The 21,084-nt window shown below is 46.7% G+C and overlaps 1 protein-coding gene across 2 annotated transcripts in view; it reads left to right on the top strand.

Moving 5' to 3' along the window:
• Window positions 1-13,529, top strand: part of RAP1A (RAP1A, member of RAS oncogene family) — a 35,579-nt gene extending 22,050 nt beyond the window's left edge. For both annotated transcript variants that reach the window (XM_027444788.3, XM_072028267.1), the window contains 6 exons: window positions 1,811-1,879; window positions 3,309-3,365; window positions 4,139-4,279; window positions 7,328-7,471; window positions 10,603-10,718; window positions 12,807-13,529. In XM_027444788.3, the coding sequence (XP_027300589.1) occupies window positions 1,811-1,879; window positions 3,309-3,365; window positions 4,139-4,279; window positions 7,328-7,471; window positions 10,603-10,689 (498 nt within the window). In that variant the 3' untranslated portion in view covers window positions 10,690-10,718; window positions 12,807-13,529. The remainder of the gene's footprint in view (window positions 1-1,810; window positions 1,880-3,308; window positions 3,366-4,138; window positions 4,280-7,327; window positions 7,472-10,602; window positions 10,719-12,806) is intronic.
• The last annotated feature ends 7,555 nt before the right edge of the window (window positions 13,530-21,084 follow it).

The raw sequence follows: 21,084 nt of genomic DNA, 5'->3' as shown, positions 1-21,084 counted from the left end.
TTAAGTTAGTTTTATTTCTGAGCAGTACTGCATTTGTGGATATGAAATAAGACTGAGTTTTAGCAGAACGACAAAATGTCGTGAGCGGTTTGTCACATTCTTTTGCTGGAGGCTGCTTCACAAACAGGAAAAAAGTTCACAGGGTGCAGCTGTACAGCTCTGACCAGCTTCAGTGTCCAAATGTTAACCTCCTAGCAAACAGCAGTCTTCTTTGGACTCTGTTCTGTTAGTAACTGTGCTGAAAATCCTACAATACAGTCTGTAATCTGAAATTCTTAGTTGCCATTATTGGTATAACATTGAAAACCCCCTAATAATGGTTCAGGCTTATTAACACAGGATTATTTAGTGAAATAGAATGGTTTTTCAGTGAGGTAGTACTAGATTTTATTTATTTTTTTATGTTAAAAGAAGGAGCGTAATAAGGAAATGCTCAGAAACGCTCAGTTTTCAGCACATAGAGAATCTTTCTGCATGTATCTGGTATGTGCCACTCTTTGAAAGTCCTTGTGTGGCAAAAGTGAACCCCGTTGCAGAAAAATCTCAGCCTTTTGTCCAAACAAAACACATCTTCTTGAGACAGGAAGCGACCTGGCAGAATTTGTACTAGAGATTCGTGGAAAGCTCTGTTGGCAAAAGATAGTTGCTGTGTTTGTTGATATTTAAAGAGATAAAATTAAGTGCTGTGATCTTGGCACTTGGCTTTACCAACATCAGCCAAACCTCTGGACCCACCCGTGCTGCACCTGAGGTGAGAGCACGGCGCTGCGCCTGGCCAGAGATGGAGAGAGCCTGGGGCTCTGCAGCCATGGGTCACTGAGCTGGGGAGTGCTCGGAGCAGCAGTCAGAATAAATTGCAAAGAACTAACACTATCACTAGTGTTACAAAGATAAACTATTCCAATTTACCAAACTGGTACCGGTACAGATCTGTCAGGTTGCACCTGGGAGTTGCTGATTCCCAGCGCTGCGCCGGAGGAGGACAGACGACTGTTTAGATGCAGGGAACACATGCAGGGTTGCCAATAAGAGGAGACATCGAAGAGAAAAATGCTCTTCCTATTTATGAAGAGAAGGTACTGAAAGGAAAAACAAACTGTGTCTTCCAGAGGACAAGTGAAACCACAGACCAGCAGGAGCCAAAGTATGCCACGTACGGAGCTTGAGTGTCCAGAGATGGGGCGCATCCAAATGACAGCTTGATGGGAAATGTTTAGAGTAGATTCACTTGGAATAATTATATAGGAGAAGAAAGATTTCCTCTTTGAAATGAATGATGTCTCCTTCTTTAATGATTTAATACAAACTGAGTATCTGGAGACTCTCCAGATTCAGCTTGCTACTCTGAAATATGCCTGTGCTCTGCGTGTAATCCAGAGTAGTTCCACTGTAACTCTAACACAATTGAAATCTGCATTTTCCACAGCACACACTTTGCCAGTTCCTCTGATCAAATTTCACATCTTCCATATTTGGTGCTTTTTTTATTCTTCTGAAGTCACAGACACTAAAATAAAGGCATTTTAGAGAATGCCTTTATTTTTGAGATGCCTTCATCATTTATGAAGAAATGAGCAAACAGTTTGTCTTGCATAGTTTTAAAATGTGCTTGAGTAGTGGCTCATAAAACAACAGAAACTATGCAGATTTCTTTTTAAATAATTGAAAATGTGTGTATTTTTCCCTTCTCCCCACTTGAAGTTTATCAGCAGTGCTGAGTGTTTTTTCTGCTATTACTTGTTCAGAAAGTGTTTCTTGGTTAAGTGTTACTGTCACAGTTACTTCACTTTTTTTTTCCCTCTCTCCCCAGACTGTACAGTTCGTTCAGGGAATTTTTGTTGAAAAATATGACCCAACAATAGAAGATTCATACAGAAAGGTAAAATAACATCACTTCTATTATTTTCAAGTCTCACGGAGCTTGCTTGTTTTTAATAACGCAACGAAAGCTTATCAAAATGAGCAAGGTTTTTTTATGAGAATGTTATGGATGCATAAAAGCATAGCAAGAAATGATGCATAAAAAAGCATCAGTCTAGGAAGTGCATTCATGTAGATGTTTGACTGTTCATATTTCTATTTAATAGAAGAATTAAAGCTCTGTTACTTTGTATAACTAGGAGCTTTCGCTTTAAATCTCTGATGACTTCAGTTGAGGCTTTAGCTTTCTGCTCTTGGACTGTTTCTTTGTAAGAGGTTAGAGCACCTGTGTGTTTTCCCAAGCCATCGCTGACTTTTTAGCTCCTGTATGGGGGTACGAGCTGTGGCTCTTGGCAGCCTGGCATACTGCTCATCCCGGTGCCAGTGCTGTTGATCGGTGCCTGGGCAATGTATTAAAGGACCAAAGACTGTTACTCATATCTCTTTGCTGTAACTTGATGAATGATTATTATTTCAAAGCATAAATATATCAATATTTGTTGCTAACATGCGATCTGAAAAAGTTAGCATGGATTATATATATCTACACACACCATTTATCACAGTAGGTTGTGTTACTGTAGCACAGCAATTGCATTTTGTTGCTTTCTCCTAGGAATGATTGTTTTACTATTTAGTTTAAATACATTCTGCTTGGTTTGAAGGCGCATAAAAAATTCTTCACAGCTGTTTTGGATGCAGGCTTGTAATTGCTGAGCAGAAATACTTGTCAGGATCCCTGACTCTGGTGTTACACAGCTCTATCAACAGAGCTGCTTTCTTCTGGGGATTGATGTCAAGTAACCCATTGTTTTGCAGACTAGCATAATTGTTACCATAATTAAAGACACCAAACAGAAAACAAAAACTTGTAGCATTTGTGCCTGTGATAATTCAATGTAAATTCTGTTACGAGTTCTGCTGTTAAATTTATTCATTTTTCCTGGAATTGCCCTTAGTGGATCTGAGACGGTTCTTAGCTTCCAAAAGACTTGTTAAGCCTTAGTGTGACGTTTATTAAATATTGTGCTTTTCCTTTTCTTCCTCACTCCTCAAAAAAAAAACCAAACAACTTAAGTTTAAGGTCCTTTTGATTTGTAGGAGTGGATTTTATCTGACTTGAGAGGCTCATTGTAAATATCTCAACTTATTTAGGCCTTTATAATCAACACAGTCCTGGATCACTAGTGAGCTGCCCCAAATGCCAGCTTAAGGTGTAATTAATCTTCTAATAGCAGAGCCTCTCTTAGTGCTGGGAAAGTGCAGGTGGCTGGCTCACTTACAGAGGTCTTTGCTTCAGAAGTAAAGAAATGAAGGTGAGATTTCCCTCGCCTTAATTTCAGAGGTTTTAGTTTTAACTGTATTTCTTTCTTCCCTTTTTTATGCAGCAAGTGGAAGTAGACTGTCAACAGTGTATGCTTGAAATCCTCGATACAGCAGGGACAGTAAGTATGATTTCTTTTCCTAATCCGTACAGAGTTTCTTTATCAAGAACAAAACAAGATGATAAGCATAGAACTTAATATAATAATCCTGCCCGAGGAAGAAGCAATAGATCAGGCACAACAATTAAAATAGAACATTTCTGTGTAATAACCCAGAAGCAGATTGCCATATCAACATTCTGATACAGGGTAGGTTTGCGTGTTAACTTTGCAAGTGGCCAGAAAACATAGCCCAAAAAGTTCTTAAACAGCAGGCTCTGAAGGGCACTGCCCTCCCTCGTGGCCATGTTCGTGACAGTGCCACACTGTGCGTGAGACGTGGGCCTGTCTGCAGCTAGAGAACTTGAAGTGATAGCCCAGATCTGTCATCTGGGGAACTGGCCTGATAGCAGGCTCCTGCTCAACGCTCTATCAGGAAATAAATGGAAGATCAGTAAAGAACATGTCGACCAAATGCTAATGGCTTGTGTTACGCTTTGGGGCATACCCCGGTATACCTGTGGATCTGTTTTTATTGGGTTTGTTGCACCTTTTCCTGGTTTTGGAAGGAGCCTTGCTCTTCTTAATAGAGGAAGGGAAAAAGCAAAGGAAAAGAGATGTGTTAATGCTTTTATTAGATTTTCATGCTGCAGTGGATCTCTGTGAGGGATAAATACGTAAATCTGACCCATGCTGTACTACGTTCTTGTCTCCATTATAATAGAAGTATTCCTTTGTAATTGTTCTTCAGTGTCATTCACTACCTAACTACTTTTTGAAATATTTGATTACAGGAGCAATTTACAGCAATGAGGGATCTCTATATGAAGAATGGTCAAGGGTTTGCACTAGTATATTCAATAACAGCACAGTCCACGTTTAACGACTTACAGGACCTGCGGGAACAGATTTTACGGGTTAAGGACACTGAAGATGTAAGTCAAATATATTTTTTTTTAATTTTGAAAATGATTAAAATGATTTTTGGAACTAAGCATACAGGAATTTGTATGTGAGTAGAATTTCTGTCTAGGAATATTCTTTGCTGTATAGCAAAGTTTTGTGTTGAAATGAATTTCCTTAGCATTGTTTGTTATTTTCAGTGTTATGTTTCACGTTTGCTGGAAAGCTGACAGTCTTGATGGGAAGTGATATAAAAACGGTGGGAGTTTATTGAAGAAAACCTTTTTTTTTCCCCTTTCATTTTATTTATTTTCCAGTATTTGCGTTTTCCTCATACTGTGCTTCAGCAGTACTTTATTTTCCTCAAAATTATGGAAAAATTATATCTGAACTAGCCAGTAATGATATTCTTAATAGATCTCCAGCTGTCTTGCCATGGAGACTGATGTTGTTTTTCCCAAATTTGAGAGGCGGAAATTGAAGTACAGAGAGACGTGGCGAGTCCTGAGGGTCAGCTGCCAAGCCTCAAGTCCCAGCCCGCAGCAGGGCTGAGCTGTGCCCCCCGTGTCCCCCGTGCCTACCAGAGCAGTCTGAGTTGATGATGTTGAACTGTAAATAGAAAGGACGTGTTCAGCTCACTGACCGGACTCCTGCTCTGTAATTTAAGGGTCACTAATATTAATAGCCTTTTTTATTTTTATTTTTCAATGTTCCTTTGACTTTGCTCTTGTGTCATGGTGTGAGCAGGCAGCGTGGGACAGGGCAGCAGGAGCTGGGGCTGCCCCAGCGAGCAGGGCAGTGCCCCTGCAGGGCTCCGTCCTTGGTCGAGGGGCACAGAGCAGGTTGCCTTGCTGTATCTGTGCCCATTTGGTTTGCCCCGTCTCTTGGTCTTCCCTGTTTCATTCAAACCCATGCTCCGTGAGGACCAGCGGTGCATTCAGGGTTTGAATGCTGATGTGATGGCTCTCGGTGGGCACAGATCACTTGCGTGGCTGAGAACCTTTTGAACCGTTAAGCTAAGTTTAAAAAAAAAAAAAAAAAAAAAAAAAAAAGTTCATAGTTAAACCATGAAGCTATGTCCAGCAAAGTTTAACTTCCAGCCTCCTACATGACATAGGAAATGGTCAATCAAGTTCTTCCAACTCCATTTTCTGCTCTGGGTTAAGAAATCACAGCCTTTTGGAATAACCAAGCAGAGTTACACATCTTTCAAACCTATGCTGTTCAACCTATGCTGAGTATCGCTTTTTTCCTACTATTTTACATCCTAATTTTCCCATTTTTCCCCTCGTGTTCACCATGTTTCATTATGTTCACAACACATTTTAATGTTTCAGAGTTCTCTTAAATATCTAGAGAACTGTAAAGAATGGACTAGACTAGTGTAGTTGTAAATATCCTGTTACTCTCTGGGAAATAAACTTGTTTGGGGGTTGCCTCATCTGTTCTGCGACTTCAGCTTTTTGATGTAACAAGTAAAACTTGCTTCTCAAAAATAAAAGTCATTTTTTTAATCAGTATGCCTGTGAGTTTTAAATGCAAAACTTAATTTTGTCTAGGTGAATCTGGAAGAGACTACAAATATTAACGTTGGAGTAGATTAGAAAATGTGCAGTGCATTGTAAATCATCAAAGGAAGTGGATCGTGATTTATTTTCCAGCTGGAAAGTACTCATTTTCTGCTCAAAGAATTAAATGCTTCAGGAAATAGAACAGGGTACACACCCATTATCAGCAGTTCTTTTGGTTGTTGGTTCTTTTTTTTCTACTTTTACATAGCATGAGGGAAACAGGATGCTGTGGCTGCCGGGTGCTTGTGAAGCACCGCAGGAGGGACTGCAGATCTCGCTGCCATCTCAGCTTTCAGAGTCCTCAGAGCGCCTGGCACCTGAGCTCTGGCTGTATTGTCCCCCAAGGCCCACGTGAGATGTAGATTTTTGGTGTTTGGGATGGTTTTGATGTTTGCTTGTTGAAGGTTGTTTCAGCTTGCCATTTGTAACATCTTTCGGTGGGCTGCAGCCACGGTAGAGGCTGTGACTGAGAAACAGGGAAAGCCTTCTGAAAGTGTGTATCTCAGGGCATTACTTCCAAGATGCCTTAGTAATGTTTTCTGTAGGGAATGCCACAAGGAATGCAGCTTCCCCAAGGCACCGTCCTTCTGAAGGAGTGGGACGCTGACTCATCCCGATGCTTCAGAAAGCCAGCAGCTGCAGGAGAAGGGTCGATCCCCTTTCATCATTCATTTCATTCATCTCGAGCAGCTGATGTGCTCGTATTTGCGTTGTGGGCGTAGGAGGAATATTTTGAACATGTACCAAATGTTTATTCTGATACGGCATGAGGTTATTTATTGGAAGCGACGTCCTTTCAGGAGCTGAGCCGATGAGTGGCCGTTCGTTGGAAACTTCAATTACTCTGAACTAGTTAATATCAATCTCAGCGTTTGCGCCTTTTGTAGTGAACATCCTCATCTCTGTACGTAAAGCTTGTCAGTAGTACGATATTGTGTTGTGATGAGAAAGGCAGATGGTGATGTGCACAGGGCTGGGGGAATGCTTAGCTGCACAGAACCACTCCTCCTTCCTCCGTGATCAGGGCAGCTCTCTTCTAAGGTGCTTTCACTTGTTGGCTTGACAGCAGGTTGACAAGAGAGGTAAAAAGAATTACAGAATTAGAGAATTTCTAGGTTGGAAGAGCCCTAGGTTGGAAAAGGTCAGAAACATATAATGTATTTCTTAAAACACGTGCTGTATGAGCCATTGTCTAAAGGAGGTTAAGCTGATGGGCAGTTCAGCCTCATGTCACATAAATGTCCTGAAATGCATTTTACTAAGTTGTGCTTTTGTCTATAGAATGGTGTTGGATGTAAATACTGGAAAACTTACTAAAATCCAGTTTAGCTGGTGAGCTCGGCTAAATTTCTGATTTTTCTGTTTTTTTTTTTTTTTAATACGTGGCTGTGTTATTTTGTTTTTGTTTCCTCCCCCTTGTGTGCCTGTGTGAGCTATTACATCACTTGGGCAGTGCGTTTTGTATGTTAATTTGCTGACATCTCTTGGTTTTGCTCCCTCTCTCTCCAGGTTCCAATGATTCTGGTTGGCAATAAATGTGACCTGGAGGAAGAACGCGTAGTCGGCAAAGAACAGGGTCAAAACTTAGCGAGACAGTGGTGTAACTGTGCCTTTCTAGAATCGTCTGCAAAGTCTAAAATCAATGTTAATGAGGTAAGTATCAGCTGTTCCTTGCCTGTGTTACACTAACATCAATACCGCAGTAGACCAGCATGCAGTCCTTACACTCCTTCTTCAGTTAGATTCAGAGTGGTTCTGAAGTCTCAGTCTAAGAACAGTTTAGACGAATCTGTTTAGTTACTGTTGTTTTATTTTTTTGTTTATTTTAAAGAAATCTGCTATTTTTTTAATTAAGGGGTGGGTGACATCCCCAGGCAAATGCTTTCTGTGGTCTGTGTTAGAGGGCATAGAGCTGGCAGAGGGTCATCAGTAAGCCCAGTTAACTGGATGACTCGTACCTTAGGTAAAACTTTACCTGGAAAACATATGTTATTAAGATAGCAACTGCTGCTATTCAGGACGTGAGTTATGCCCCATTGTATTACGTGTCGTGTTGCTTAGTGTTGGTTGTTGGTTTTGAAAGTATTTGCTTTTCACATTCCTGCTACATCTGGCTGCTCAAGCAGACACCCCATCACAGTCCTCCTCTGGTAAGCCGCTAATTTACTGAGACCATGTCCAAACATCTCTCCGTGTACCCCATTCCCGTGTTTAAACAGGAAACACCTTCGGAAGTCGGTGTGCATGTCGCTGCTACCTGAGGCCGTGTGGCACTGCTTGCCATCCGGCAGCAAGGTTTTGTTCTGTGCTGGGAGTTATCTGACAGTGGCAGGGGCCGGTTTTCCAGTCACAAACACTAAGGTGACCCCATTGAGCAGAGCTGGTTTGGTGCCAGGAGATAACTGGGACCATTTAGGAGACAGTGATAAGGAGAAGCAGGAGGATTTTGGACTAGACCCAGAGCGCTCTTGGCAGCCAGCGTGACATGCCCAGCACCGCATCCATCGGATGGAGAGGGACGGGAGCTCCAGGCTGCTGTGCTTGGGATTAGCCTGGCTGCAGTGCTTGCTAATCCAGCCTGGTAAATATAGCTCGCTGAGCCAGGCTCCTGCCAGACAGGGCTTTGTGTGTGTCTCTGAGCTGTAGTAAAGCTGGAACAGCTAACAAAGAAATGAGTGGCTCAGTCATCAAACAGGTACCGTGGAGTATACCAAGTCCTGCTTTATTTGTATTTCCACAGAGACTGACCTCTCAGTAGCCAGAGGTGCTTTAAAGTTCTCCAAAGAACTGGGCTGGGACAAATACACACCTGCAGTCAGGCTTGATCATATCCAGGAAAATGAGTATCTGGAAGATTAGTTTCTGTTTTTATTGTGATCTTAGTTTTGTGTGTTTCTGCTAGTTCACATTGTCCGGTTATAAAAAGCATAAAAACTAAGGAAATCAAGAAGGAACACGATGAATCAAGCCACTCACTGTGCTTGGTTATTTGTTCTGCTGGCTCATGGAGTGAGGAGGAGTTTACATTACTCTTCGGTTTTGTTTTTGTAAAGCTACATTTGCAGTTCCTAACTTTGTTAAAGTCTAGGCTAAAGGCTGGTAAATTTCTGCTTGCATTTGCTGAAAGTTAAACCTTTCCTACAGATAGGATGTTTTTAATACAGGTATGAGTCGACCTCAGTAGCAGTGCTTCAGGTTTCTTCCTGGTGACCTGTGTGATGTTCGTGCACTGACTTCTAGGGATAGTGGCGTTCCTGAAACCTTGCTGCAGACTTCCCTTCCATAGTCACTGTCAATACGAACACTTAAATGACAGAACTTCAGATTTTTCTTTTTTTTTTTTTCTTTTTTCCCCCTACCTTAGCCCTAGGAAGCAGGGAGGAATGAGGGGTCTACCCAAAGCAGTCAAGAACCTCATCTGCCAGAGAGAGGTGGTTGGGGCCTTCACAGATTCAGGCTCCTTCAGCACATCTTAATCACTTTGGAATTACCTTGGCTCTTGTTTATAAAGGCTTAAATATAGAAAGGTAGTTTGCATCAGCAGCAAAGAAGGAGTATTGGTTTCTCCTGCAGAAACCTTTTTTTTGTATGTCGTCTGCACACTTTTTAAGATCTTGGTTGTGTCTGTTGAAGAGTCCAAACTGCTGCTTTTGCCTGGGGCTGACAGAAAGCTGCAGCAATAAGCTTAGGGGAGGAGCAACTATCAGATGCTGTTAAAATATTTTACATCAGAGCTTGATAAAAGGCACTGTATGTTCATTTTGTTTGGAGCTATATAACTGGGCACGAGTGCTGTCACATATGTAATAACCAGAAAATCTTAGATTTCCAGTAGCTGAAATTTGTTATAACCTATTTCTTTGTCTGCTGAATTTCCTTTGAATCAACAAGAGTTTGTGAGCAATCAGCCACTCTGGGAAGGAAAAAAGTAAACAAGGAGAAGGGTGGAGCTTTCTGGAGCTCTAAATATTTCTGCTCAGTACCATGACCCAGCTCCAAGCATTTTTGCAAAGCTCATTTTGCTATAAATGGTTTATTACTGGGAAAACAACTCACAGCAAAAGCGTTCACAAGAAATTTCTGAAGCTGAAAGAGGCCCCTGTAGTCATCCTCTTCTGGAAAAGTCTGAGTTCATGGCAGACAATTTGTTTTTCCTCACTGATTGTATTAATAAATTCAAAAGATCAGATCAAGGACAAAGGCAAATTAGATCAGAAGTGAGTGAACAGCAGCTCTGACCTGTATGGCAAAGAGGAGAACTAGGAGGGTATGAATGCAGCGGGTGAGCAAAGACCACTTGTGAAAGTGAAAGCCAGGGAGAAGGGCTGCCTGGAAGGACACGGTGCTCTGCAGAGACACCAGGGAGCACTAGGGAGAAAGTGGTCCTTTGGGGTATTATGCTTGTCCTTTTACAAACAAAACCCAAAGGTTGTTTTCCTTTCCCAGTTTTCTTCTGGGTGCCCAGAGCAAGGGATTCTTTGCTGTTCCATTGCCTTACCCTTCTGAAGCCTTTGGTCATGCGTAACCTGAAGGGGGAAACCTGTATGTGGCAGGGCAGGAGCTTACAGCTCCCCTGTATTCTGCATGCTGATGTGAGCTCTGTGCTCCCTTGTTTCTGAAGCAGCTGCTTGAGAAACACATTTAGGTAAATGCAGGCAGATTGATGGAATTTGTAGGACTGCGGCCACCTGGAAAGAGTATCTGCCATTTTGCCAATGTGCCTAATTATTGACACGTACAACGTTTTATTGTTTTGATACTCAGTTTGCGTTCTTGATTTTCAGATCTTTTATGACCTGGTCAGACAGATAAATAGGAAAACACCAGTGGAAAAGAAGAAGCCTAAAAAGAAATCATGTCTGCTGCTTTAGGCTCCCATCGTGCAGCAGCTCTGAGCCAGGTAAGAGGTGTCTGCACCTGCAGCCCAGGTAGTCTGACCCTGGGCTGCTCCAAAATGTGTAATTCCTTCCCTGTCTGCTGCATCTGTGGGACTTTGAAAACCAGTTCCACTGACTGACTTAGCAGAGAAATACCTGCCTTGCTCCCTTTCTCCTTTTGCTTGCGTTGATGAATGCACCAGGTAGAGCAGGAACTGATGGAGATGGGTGAGGTGTTGCCTTCTTGCTCTTACAAGTTCTCCCTCTGTCTTGTGACACCATGGCTGGAGCCATCCTGGGTCAGTTTTGCTTCCTTTTTATTCTCTACTGAAGTTCAGTGGCGTTCGGGTGACTTGCAGTGTAGTCGCAGCTGCTGTCCAGCCCTAGCTGATACAAGGACAATTGCAAGTTGGTTTGGGTGGGACATGGATTTCAACGGCAGAAAAATGAAAAGCTGACCACCAGGGGGGAAAAAAACAACAGAAAACAAGGTTGGACATACGCTATAAATAACCTTCCTGTGTATCTTGGCAGGGCACTCTGTGCTTACAGCTGTTCTGTCGCACTCCTGGAAGCAAGCAGCATTTCTGTAGCTTCAGGTTTTGGACAGAAATACCAGCATCTTAGCACACACGTGTGCTGCGTGGCGGTGCCGACACAGAGGTGTGCAGGGGAAGTGGCCCTGCTCAGCACTGGGAAGCAGGAAATGATCAGAGAGCAGACAAATCACCTCAGCTGGTGTCGGCTGTGCAAAGAGAGTCAGCTGGAAATGCAGAGGGCAGATTTGCAGCCCAAGCAAGCCCTGCAGGCTGGGTTGAGACAGGTTAATTTGCTGTGTTGGCTGTCGATGTTCCATACGTGCCCATGCTGCCAGCCTCCAGTCATTGCTGTGACCCACCAGAAGCTGTTCTCTTAGGTATGGCAGCTGGCAAAGCAGCACAAGTGCCCTTATCCTGCAGCATTTAAAACAAACTTCTGGTTAGGTAGGAAGAATTTCAAGGATGAATTCCTGGAATCGGCGGTTAACTGCCTTTCTGCCAGACCTGAAGGGCACGCTGTGGGCAGATGTTTCTTTAGCCTGGCTGTGATTGAGCAGGACAAGTGCAGCTATGCAGTTAACCTGGCTGCTGATGATTTGTGCTTTATTTATTGATCGAGTCTCTTATCCTGAGCTCTGAATGTCATAAAATAATAGCTCAGTCCTATGGGGAAATGATGGTTTTAGGAAAAGAAATTGAAGAGTGTATCTCAAGTGGCTTTTCCTGTTCCTCGGGCGATATATCTGGATTTAGCTAGTGTGGCGTCAGCCAGGATGGCTTCTTGGAGCCAGGCACCCCCAGCCCTGGGGACGTGCTGTCTGCCAGGCTGGCTGAGCTGAGCTGGGTTGTGCTGGGCTGTGTTGAGCTGAGCTGAGCTGTGCTGCGGCGCCTGCTTGGCCTCGGTGCGGTGCTGAAGGGCTCTGCAGCTGCCGGCAGCTCACCTGGAGCCCTTGTGTTCAGTCAGTTGCTGACGGGGCTCCTGTAGCACTGGCTGCTTCTGCCTGTGCCCCCGGAGCTGCTCCAGATGATTGAAATACGGCTCAACATCTCCCCTGGTGTTTGTAAATCTCTTCCTAACCGGTTGCCTCCTTGTTACGGCTGGAACAGGGCTCAGGGTGGTCTCCAACTTGTTATACTTGGGCAGCATCTCGGAGAGATTAAAGGTGAAATTGCCCTTCCCTAAACTGTTTGGTCGTTGCTGAATTCAATACCCACTTGAGCCAGATGCAGCCTGGAGCAGAGGCTCCCTGCCTCATAAGGCACTGTTGTTAGGACAGTGGGATGGGGAGGCAGCTCTCTGTTGCTACTGCTGTGTTGGTGACAAAACAAGAACTCGTTTCTGAAATGGCTCTGCTTTCCAAAGGCTTTTCTCTCTCTGTAGCTGAGAGTTCGAAGGACAGTAGGAGCAAACCACAACAGCGAGGGAAGATAACCTCTTCCTGCTGAAATCTGTGTGTTTTTACAGACGTGTACGGGCAGTTGTGTGGGGAAACACTCAGGCCTTCGTCTGAGGTTGCTGTTCAGAAGGATGAGAAATGTTCCCACCATCACCTTGTTTTTCACTTTTTCCAGATTGCAGGAATGAAGAACTGTTGCCTAAATGGAAAGTGCCAGCATTCCCGACGTCAAAACCTTATGGAAATTAGCAACATATCTGAAGAAGCTTCTCCTGTTTTTATATACCATGAGAAGAATTTAGATCTTAAAATGGTTTGCACACAGTCCCTGGAAAAACAAATTGCTCTGTGTATATCTCTTGGAAATTTAAGACAATAGTATTTCTCCTTTGCAATAGCAGTTAACAGATGTGAAAATAAATATAATTGACTCTAGTGTATGATTATACAAAGGAGCATGGATGCATTTCAAATGTTAGATATTGCTACTATAATTAAAATTTCATATTGACCCTTTTACCATAATTTCTCCCCATCAAGCACTAAAAATGTTCCACCATTATATATTATATCTATAACTATAGATATATATTACCTAAAATTTCCCTTTGAACTCACAGCAGCAAATAACTTTTTGAGTCGTTGACTTCATTTTATATTTAAAGGTTACAGAATATCATTATTTTCATTCTGCCATTATATTCTAATTAAAAATGTTTGTGCATAATGCTTTGGAAAAATGGGTCTTTTATAGGAAAAAACTGGGATAACTGATTTCTATGGCTTTAAAAGCAAAAATATATAATATACTAAACCAACTCTAATATTGCTTCTTGTGTTTTACTGTCACAGATTAAATTACAGCTTTTATGAATGATTAAATTTTAGTACATTTTCATTTTGTTTCTGTGTTTTTGTTATGGTTTCCAGACTTTGGTTTTTATCAACATTTTGTGAACTCTTTTTCCATTCTGGTAGATCATTGTTGCAACAGATCCCAACAGTATGTTGTTAGGCCAATGCGATGTCTTCACACACCCTCCTTGTTGGATGTACTTAATCATATTACACACTAAAGTACAGAAGGCTACTTTTAATTAGCTTTGTATGTTCTTTTGAATATTTAAAGATTGTATTCTGCTGAAAATATTTCCTCTGTACAATTATTTTTATATGTACAAATTTGGTTTAATACTGTATCAAGGTCTGACTTCACTGTCGTCTTCAGTTTCACACAGCTGTGTACTTCACCAGTAGAATCCTTCCTTTAGCAGCGTCGTCCTGCCGGGCAGGAGCCCACGGGGATGTTACATACGGTCAGCATCTCGAGACGAAACTGGGGAGTTGTGTGTCGGTTCTGACTAAACACAATTTCAACAAAGCAAACAGCTGCTTTGCATTTTTAGGTAAAATCTGGCTAACGTTACCTGATCTGCAGTCAGATGAAGGGTTGTTTGTTTTTCTTTTTTCCATTTTGACTTGTTCGGTTTGTTTTTAAATACCTGTTGGTTTCATCAAGTTTAAAAGAGCAGGGTATGAAGAGACCGCTGGGTGCTCAGCCTCGATCCTCCTGTGCATATGCAAGTAAAAGAACTGCCTTTGGGGCCCGTTGGACCCAAATCACATCTTCAGTTTGATGCTGCTGAAATTCCCTCAGTGTTGGAGGATTTGCTCCCGCTTCACTTCTGAGTAAGTGAGAAGAGAAATGTATCTTCACAGTGGAGAAAACTCGGGACGGACTCTGTCCTGATTGTTTAAATGGGAAATCAAGATGTAATAGCTGGTGAACATTTGTTCCTGGAGTTGTATAGTTTTATTGGAAACCAGGGGTGACAAATTTCTATAAATGTGTTTTTTCTAAAACTGTTACTGATGCAGCTGTTGAATTATACAGAGATCCCAGTTTCTAAATGCAGCCCAAACAAGACTGGATGAGAATATTCGGATGACAATAATGTGAAAACATCTGCATCCTTACAAGTTGCTAGGACAAACTTAGTTACGTAGCTGATTGTCTTCAACCTACCGCTGCGCTTCCTTTTTCAGGAGGAGCAGAAGCATGGTATTTGCAGGTTGGTTATCTTTACTAAATGTAAAAATATTTTAGTAATAAAGTAATTTTAATGTACTTCGTGATTGCTAGATGTCTCTTCTATGAAAAATGGAAACCTTGATGTTCTAGAGACAGCGCGAGAAATTGGTTCACCTTCTGTAAATGCCAGGTGCTTTGGTTGTAAAACCTGGAGCAGCCCAGGCTGCAAGGGCAGGGCTGTGTTCCCCTGGGGGCTGTGCCTCCTCCTCGGGCTGTTCCCCTCGCCCTTTTTGCTCCTTTTTGCTCCTTTTCTCGGTCCCGGGGTCTCGGCTCCGCTCGGTGCCCACCAGGGGGCGGCCTCGGCCCGTGCCCGGCTGCAGCCGCCGGGGAGGGGGGGGCTCCGAGGCCTTGGCCAGGAGAACCCTGAAGAAAGTCAAAAATTAAAATCTGCAAGGGGCCTTGCGCCTTTCTGGTTTTGGCACCACCCGAGGGAGGCAGCGCGTTAACAGGCCCCGAGCCCTGGCCTTATCCAGTGCCTTTGCTTGGAGCTGAGCCTCGCACAAACTCCCCCAGAGACGTTCACTGCTGCCGGCTGTCCCAATGGCCGTGCTGTCATCCCTCCGGCCTGTGTTTGTCTTCCTCATTTCTGTGTTTCCAAAGGTTGCTCTGAAACTCGTTCCCCGCCTCAAGGCGGTAGGACCCGAGGGCAGCTCCCTGGTGCCGTGAGCCCCGTGTGCTGGGGAGCTGAAATGGCCGGGTTTGAGCTGGATCCGAAGGCAGGGCTGAGGAAGGAGCTGGGCAGGCGATGCTGGGTCGTGGAGCCTGCAGGGATCTGTGCTGCTGCCGTGCTCTGCTCCCAGCCCCTGAGCTGCACGGACGTGCCTGCTGCTGGGGAGCACACCCAGCAGCGGTGTGAGACACCTCGTGAGCGTGAGCTTCAGGGCTGGCCTTTGCAAAAGTCACCCAAACTAACGAGTGTTTTATCTGTTTTGCCAGGGCTGGACACCGAAGAAGCAAAATTCATTTCTGCTATGGGCCGGTTGCCCTTCAGCAAAGAGCCAGGAGTTTGTTTTATCTGCCCTGGGACCCCGGAGCAGGGCGAAGGCTTTCAGCTGCCGTGCAGCCGCTCGTCCCGTGCCATGGAGAGACCCCCAAATTACCAAGAGAGCTTTCTGCAGCCCCTGTGCGGGATGAGGGAGAGGAGCTGCTTTGGAGGCCCTCATGCAACATCACAAAGCTGCAGCACAAAATTGCCAGGAGCCCTGGGCTGCTGGGCCTCTTCACAGCCACATTTCTCAGGGGACGCTAAAGGAAGTTTGGTCCTTCTCATCCCGGTGACGTCCCTGCGAGGCTTCACGGGGCGCTGCAGCCGGCGGCTTCCTCCACCTCGCGTGGCCTTGGTGCTCGGGTCAGCATCCTCAAACAGCTGGGGAAGCAGCTGGGCGATCTCACGGGGATTTGTGCACGCTCAGGGGCAAGTCGTGGGAAAACGTGCTCTGGGATGGTCTCGCACACCCACGTGGGCTTCTCCGGGGTCTCCTGGGGCACACGCTGCCTGTTCTCAGTGTTTTCCCATGCTGCTCGTGTTGGGCTGTCACAGCTGCTTCAGGAGGAACTCGGGGCTGGGCCTGCACCCGTGTTGCAGCTGGCGAGCTGAGGGATGTGTGGGGCAGCCCTTGCACCACCGCCTGTGTCACGTTGTCCAGAAGAGCCCAGGACCACTTGGAGAGCACCAACGGACCTGGGAGAAGCTGAAACAAACTGGTCCTGAGGCCTGTTACTGGGACGTTCACTGAGACCCGAGGAGAGAAGATGGCCCAGCAGTAAAAGCAGCGCTCAGCTGGGTTTGGTGCCTTTGGGGTTTCCCAGACTTTGAGTTTATGTTAGCTACTGGTGGAGGCATTCAGCAGGCAGCGGTTTGTGATGGTTTCACACCAGGATCACCTGCAAAACCAGCTCCCCTTCCAGAGCCCGTGGTGCTGAGCGGGACCAGGAGCTGCCTGGGGCAGAGCCTGGAGGAAGCATCAGAAGCTGCCTTAATTAGAGGCCGTTCCAGGGCTAATTAGCCATGCTTCAGAAAGAGTAGAGGAAGAATAAATGATTTGTCAAAGGTGCGTGAGCCCGAGATGTCCGTCCCGCTGCCTTGGCCCTGCCAGCCCCTGGCTTGATGCTGAATTCGCACACTGGCGGCATTTTCTTTGTGTGCTAGGGATGTGTAAGGCCAAAAGCCCCGATGGCGGGGGGGGGAGGAAGGGAATAAGGAGCCCGTTGTGCTGCGGGGGGAGCAGGGCGGCAGCAGGGCCGCAGCCGGCAGCTGCTCGCGGGGCTGCGGCTGGAGGCTGAGCCACAAAGGACAAATTCACGGGGCCGAGCGTGGCTCTGCGGCCCAGCACACTGCGAGCATTATGGGGCCGGGTGGGCAGCCCTGGGCAGCCTCCCACCCGCTCCCCATCAAAGCACTGCCTTGAGCTGAGCCCTGGCGCAGAAAGGGAGGAGGAGGAGGCACTGGGAAGCGTTTCCAATGTTCCTGTGCCAAGGAGCAGGCTTGGGGAGCAGCGCAGCAGGGGATGGGCACCCGGTGCTGCCAGGGCCCAGCACTGCTTGCAGGGTGCCAAAGGAGCCTCCTGGATTCATTTCCGTGGTGCTCTCCCTGCTTTGCAGCCCAGGAACCTGAAAAGCCCTGGGTGTCATTCAGGATGGCCACACAGAGAGCAATAGGTGCCTGGATCCGAGCTCCTCTCAGCAGAGTGAAGCTGACAGTAATTTTACTTCTCTCCCCAAGTGTTTTACGTATAAATCAGGCTTCTTGTATCCCATTTGGAGTGAATGGTGGTGCAGCTGAGTGAAAGCAAGCAGCGCTGTGGCTCTGCTGCCCTTTGCTACCCGGGTTGTTACAAATCATCAGACAAATTAACTTCAGCTGGGCTGTGCCTTCACTCCACCTTCCCCACGGCCAGCGTGTGGATGTAACATTTTCAGGGCCGCAGATACCCAGTACCCTACTGCAGGTTTTCATTTAGCTTTGGAAATAAGCAGTGTCAAGCTGCCGTGTCAGTGTGGCTTAAATTCACAGCAGAAGTCATTTGGTTGGAAGCACTGTACGTTATTAAATATGACTGCACAGGAGCCCCTGTGGGATAATCCTTTATGATAAATGATGTTGGAAACGAGGGAGACCTGATATTGGCCATCTCGCATACCAGTCACAGTTAATCTGCAGGAACGGTAAAAGACACGGCATAATCACGGATATGTGGAGCAAAGGGCAAAGGCTGGGCTTTGACAAAGCGACAGCTAAATCTGAGATGCAGTCAGCCCTGAGTGCACTGCAAACAGACGGAGCGGGAGCATCCTCCTTCAGCACGGGGAAGGCAGCACGTGCATGCCCACAGGTTTCTCTCCAGTAACGTGCACCTTGCTCAGCTGACCCTCTGTATTGTCTAGTGCCAAAGAACCAGAAATCTGCAGAAATAAAGAGATTAAAAGGCGAACAGAAGCCTCTTGCTTTCTGAAGTCCCATTAGAAACGTCCATGAATGTCAATGGGAACAACAGACAGCATCCCTCTTCTGCAGGACTCTAACGCGGGGAGATATTTATTTGTCCTGTCAGGGTATCAGACGCTGTAATTGAGCAAACGATAATACATGTTTGACTGGCCTCGGAGTGAAGTTTTCTGCTCTAAATGCATCGATTTGGGGCTGACATAAAAAGCCATTAAGGCCCTGATGCACGGCGAGGACAAGCGAGCCTGGCAGCTCCCGGCCATGAGTTTGCAGCCCTGGAAAGGACGGGCACGGTGTGGACTGTCCCTCTGCAGCTCTCGGCTGTTGTGGGACCAGGCACAGGGCGCCGCCCTTTGTTCTGTGCCCAACGCGTTGCCATTGTCTGGTGAGCAGATCACAGGCGGCTTTGGCCCTCTCCCTCTGAAACAATCGCATTTAGGGCTTGACCGAGAAGCATTCGGCATGAGATTAGCTTCCCGGCGCGGGGGCAGGACTGGAGCAATAATTGAATAAGCGCGAGGCAGCGCCTGAGGCACGCAGGGATGAGTCAGGGCAGCTGGCAGCGGAGCCGCTGCCCATGGGCAGCAGGGAAAAGCTCCCGGGGGCTCCTCCCGGCCCCTCCGCTGCCCTCCTGGAGCCTCTGGGCACAGCCCCGTGCCCACAGCCCCTGTCACAGCCCTGCACCACCCCAAACTCCCCGCTCAGCATCAGGCACCCATCTGTGGCTGCCCGTGTGTTCTCCCCCGGAAAATGCTAATTGGCATGCTGCTGTTGTGCTGAGTGGCACGTTCCTAATAGGATTCGGGATCTGCTGCTGCTTTCTCGCTCCGCGTCTGTTGGATTTCCCGCTCCCTTTAATATTTTTTTTTTCACTCCGTTTGGTTGCTGCTTTCAGTGCAGGCTGCTCTGTGGAAAATAGAAGAAATCAAGGGTTTATTTTTAGAAGCTGCAAAAGGAATTCAACCCAAGGCAAATGCAATTACTTCAGGTTGCTAGCAGGCTTCTGAGAAGCAAGAAAAATCTTCTCAAGAGCAAGTGGCCTAAAATGCCATGAAGGCATCACGCAAAGAGAGCTTCACTTAACCATTTGAGGAGTGCATTTAGTTGCACGGGGCCAAGCAGCAAGGGATGTGGTGCTGCCTGCTCCCGGCACTCCAGCACAGCACAGAGCCATGCCCATGGCACGCCCCGGCCATGCCCCCACCTCCTGGATGCTATTCCTGGACCACTTTTAGGGCATTCGTTGCCCAAAGCGGCTGCTGGGTTGTTTCTGGAGACCTCACGGCTGGAGAAGGAGGAGAAGGGGTGGGAGAGCGGTTCCTCATTTGAGAGCTTTCACTCTATAATTAAGCTGAACAAGAGACTCTGAGCTAAATCTCTGTTCCTCTCGCTCTGCCTGAGCAAACACAAAAAGGAGAAAAGGACTGAACCAAACAATTAAAACAAGAAATAAAATTGCACAGAGAGGTCTGTGGAATGATTTTTCCTTGACACGCTCGCCCCCAACAAGTGCCACATGCCCTGTGCATAAATAGCAGCTGCCCAGACTTGCTTAATCATCCCATTGTTGCTTTATAATATTAATTAAACATTCCTCTGGGATTGTTCGCATCCTAATTAAATCACGAACTTACAAAAGCGGGTGAAGAAACCAGACAAGTGTATGCTGGGGGATGCACAGCCCGATTTCGCTAAACTGTGTACAATCACCTTCCAAAAACCAAAATGATGGAGGGCGGGCGGTGGGAAGCATTTCTCGTGGGGCTGGGGGCTCTGATTAACGGTCAGGGGCTCTGATAACAGCCGGGGGCTCTGATTAATGGCCCTCGGGGCTCGGCAGCGGCCGCTTGCTGCGGAGCACTCGGAGCGGGAGCCCGGGGGGTGCAGGCAGGGGCGAGCTCCCCGCCGGCAAGGCACGAGCGTCGTCCTTGGCCGATATCAAAGGGACAATTAATGCGCAGCTGCTCGGCGAGGGGCGGGGGAGGCGAGGGGCTGCGCTCAGCACCCCGCAGGCAGCAGCTGGGCTGCACGACCCCAGCCCCGGGTACAGGCGAGGAATCCCCCAAACCCCACTGGGGCTGCAGGGACAGCTGGCAGCGTGCGAGCGCGGAGATGCCCAGAAGTGGAGCCGCATCGAGACACGCGGGGGATAACGTCCGATCTCAGCACGATCCCAGCCTCGCTGGTGTGTCCTGGACAGGAGCAACACCGAGCCCTCGCCTCCCATGGAGGGCAGCCTCTGCCCCGTGCTGTGCTCGGCCTCCCCAGCTTCTGCTTTCATGTCGGAGGAAGAGTTGAGCACATTGTTCCCAGCCAAGGCTCATGCGCCCTGCAGGGATGTGCTGTGAATAACGTCCCAAATTATATGAGTAATTAAAATCAATGAGAGGGTATCCTGTTAAATAACGTAATTAGATGAGCATGGCGAGCAAGACGAGTGTAAGAGCGTTTTTGTTCTCCTCCTGCTGATAGCTTCCAACTCCTTCCCCGTTGTCTCCTCCCTGGGAGATGCAGCGGGCATCACGCGTGGCCGTGCCTGGCTGCACGTTCCCCTCGCAGAGGCTCTTGTGGGGTCTCCGGAGCCCCATCCTGCTCCCTCTCGTGCTGCCACCACACACGGGGTGATCTCTGCCCTCAACCTCCATCCTGGGCAGGACCACAGGGGTGAGAGGGCTCTGTCCTGGAGCCATGGGACCTGCATCAGGTAGCAGGCTGGGCACGGTTACACTGCGGGTCCGAATGGGAAACCTGGTCCTTAGCAGAGGTGCTGCATGAGCTTATTTGCTGTGCAGAGATCAGGATTTACCCCTGATTTATCTCCCCGGTGCTGTGGGTGGGCCGGTTAACCATTCCCATGCTGTGATATTTTCTGTAGCCCCTTTGTTGCTTGAAACACAGAGGTGACTTGCTTTCATC

This window comes from Anas platyrhynchos, chromosome 27, assembly GCF_047663525.1.
Source record: "Anas platyrhynchos isolate ZD024472 breed Pekin duck chromosome 27, IASCAAS_PekinDuck_T2T, whole genome shotgun sequence".
Lineage (NCBI taxonomy): Eukaryota > Metazoa > Chordata > Aves > Anseriformes > Anatidae > Anas > Anas platyrhynchos.
The sequence above is the reverse complement of the archived record's forward strand: the minus strand, read 5'-3'. Positions and strand labels throughout refer to the sequence as shown.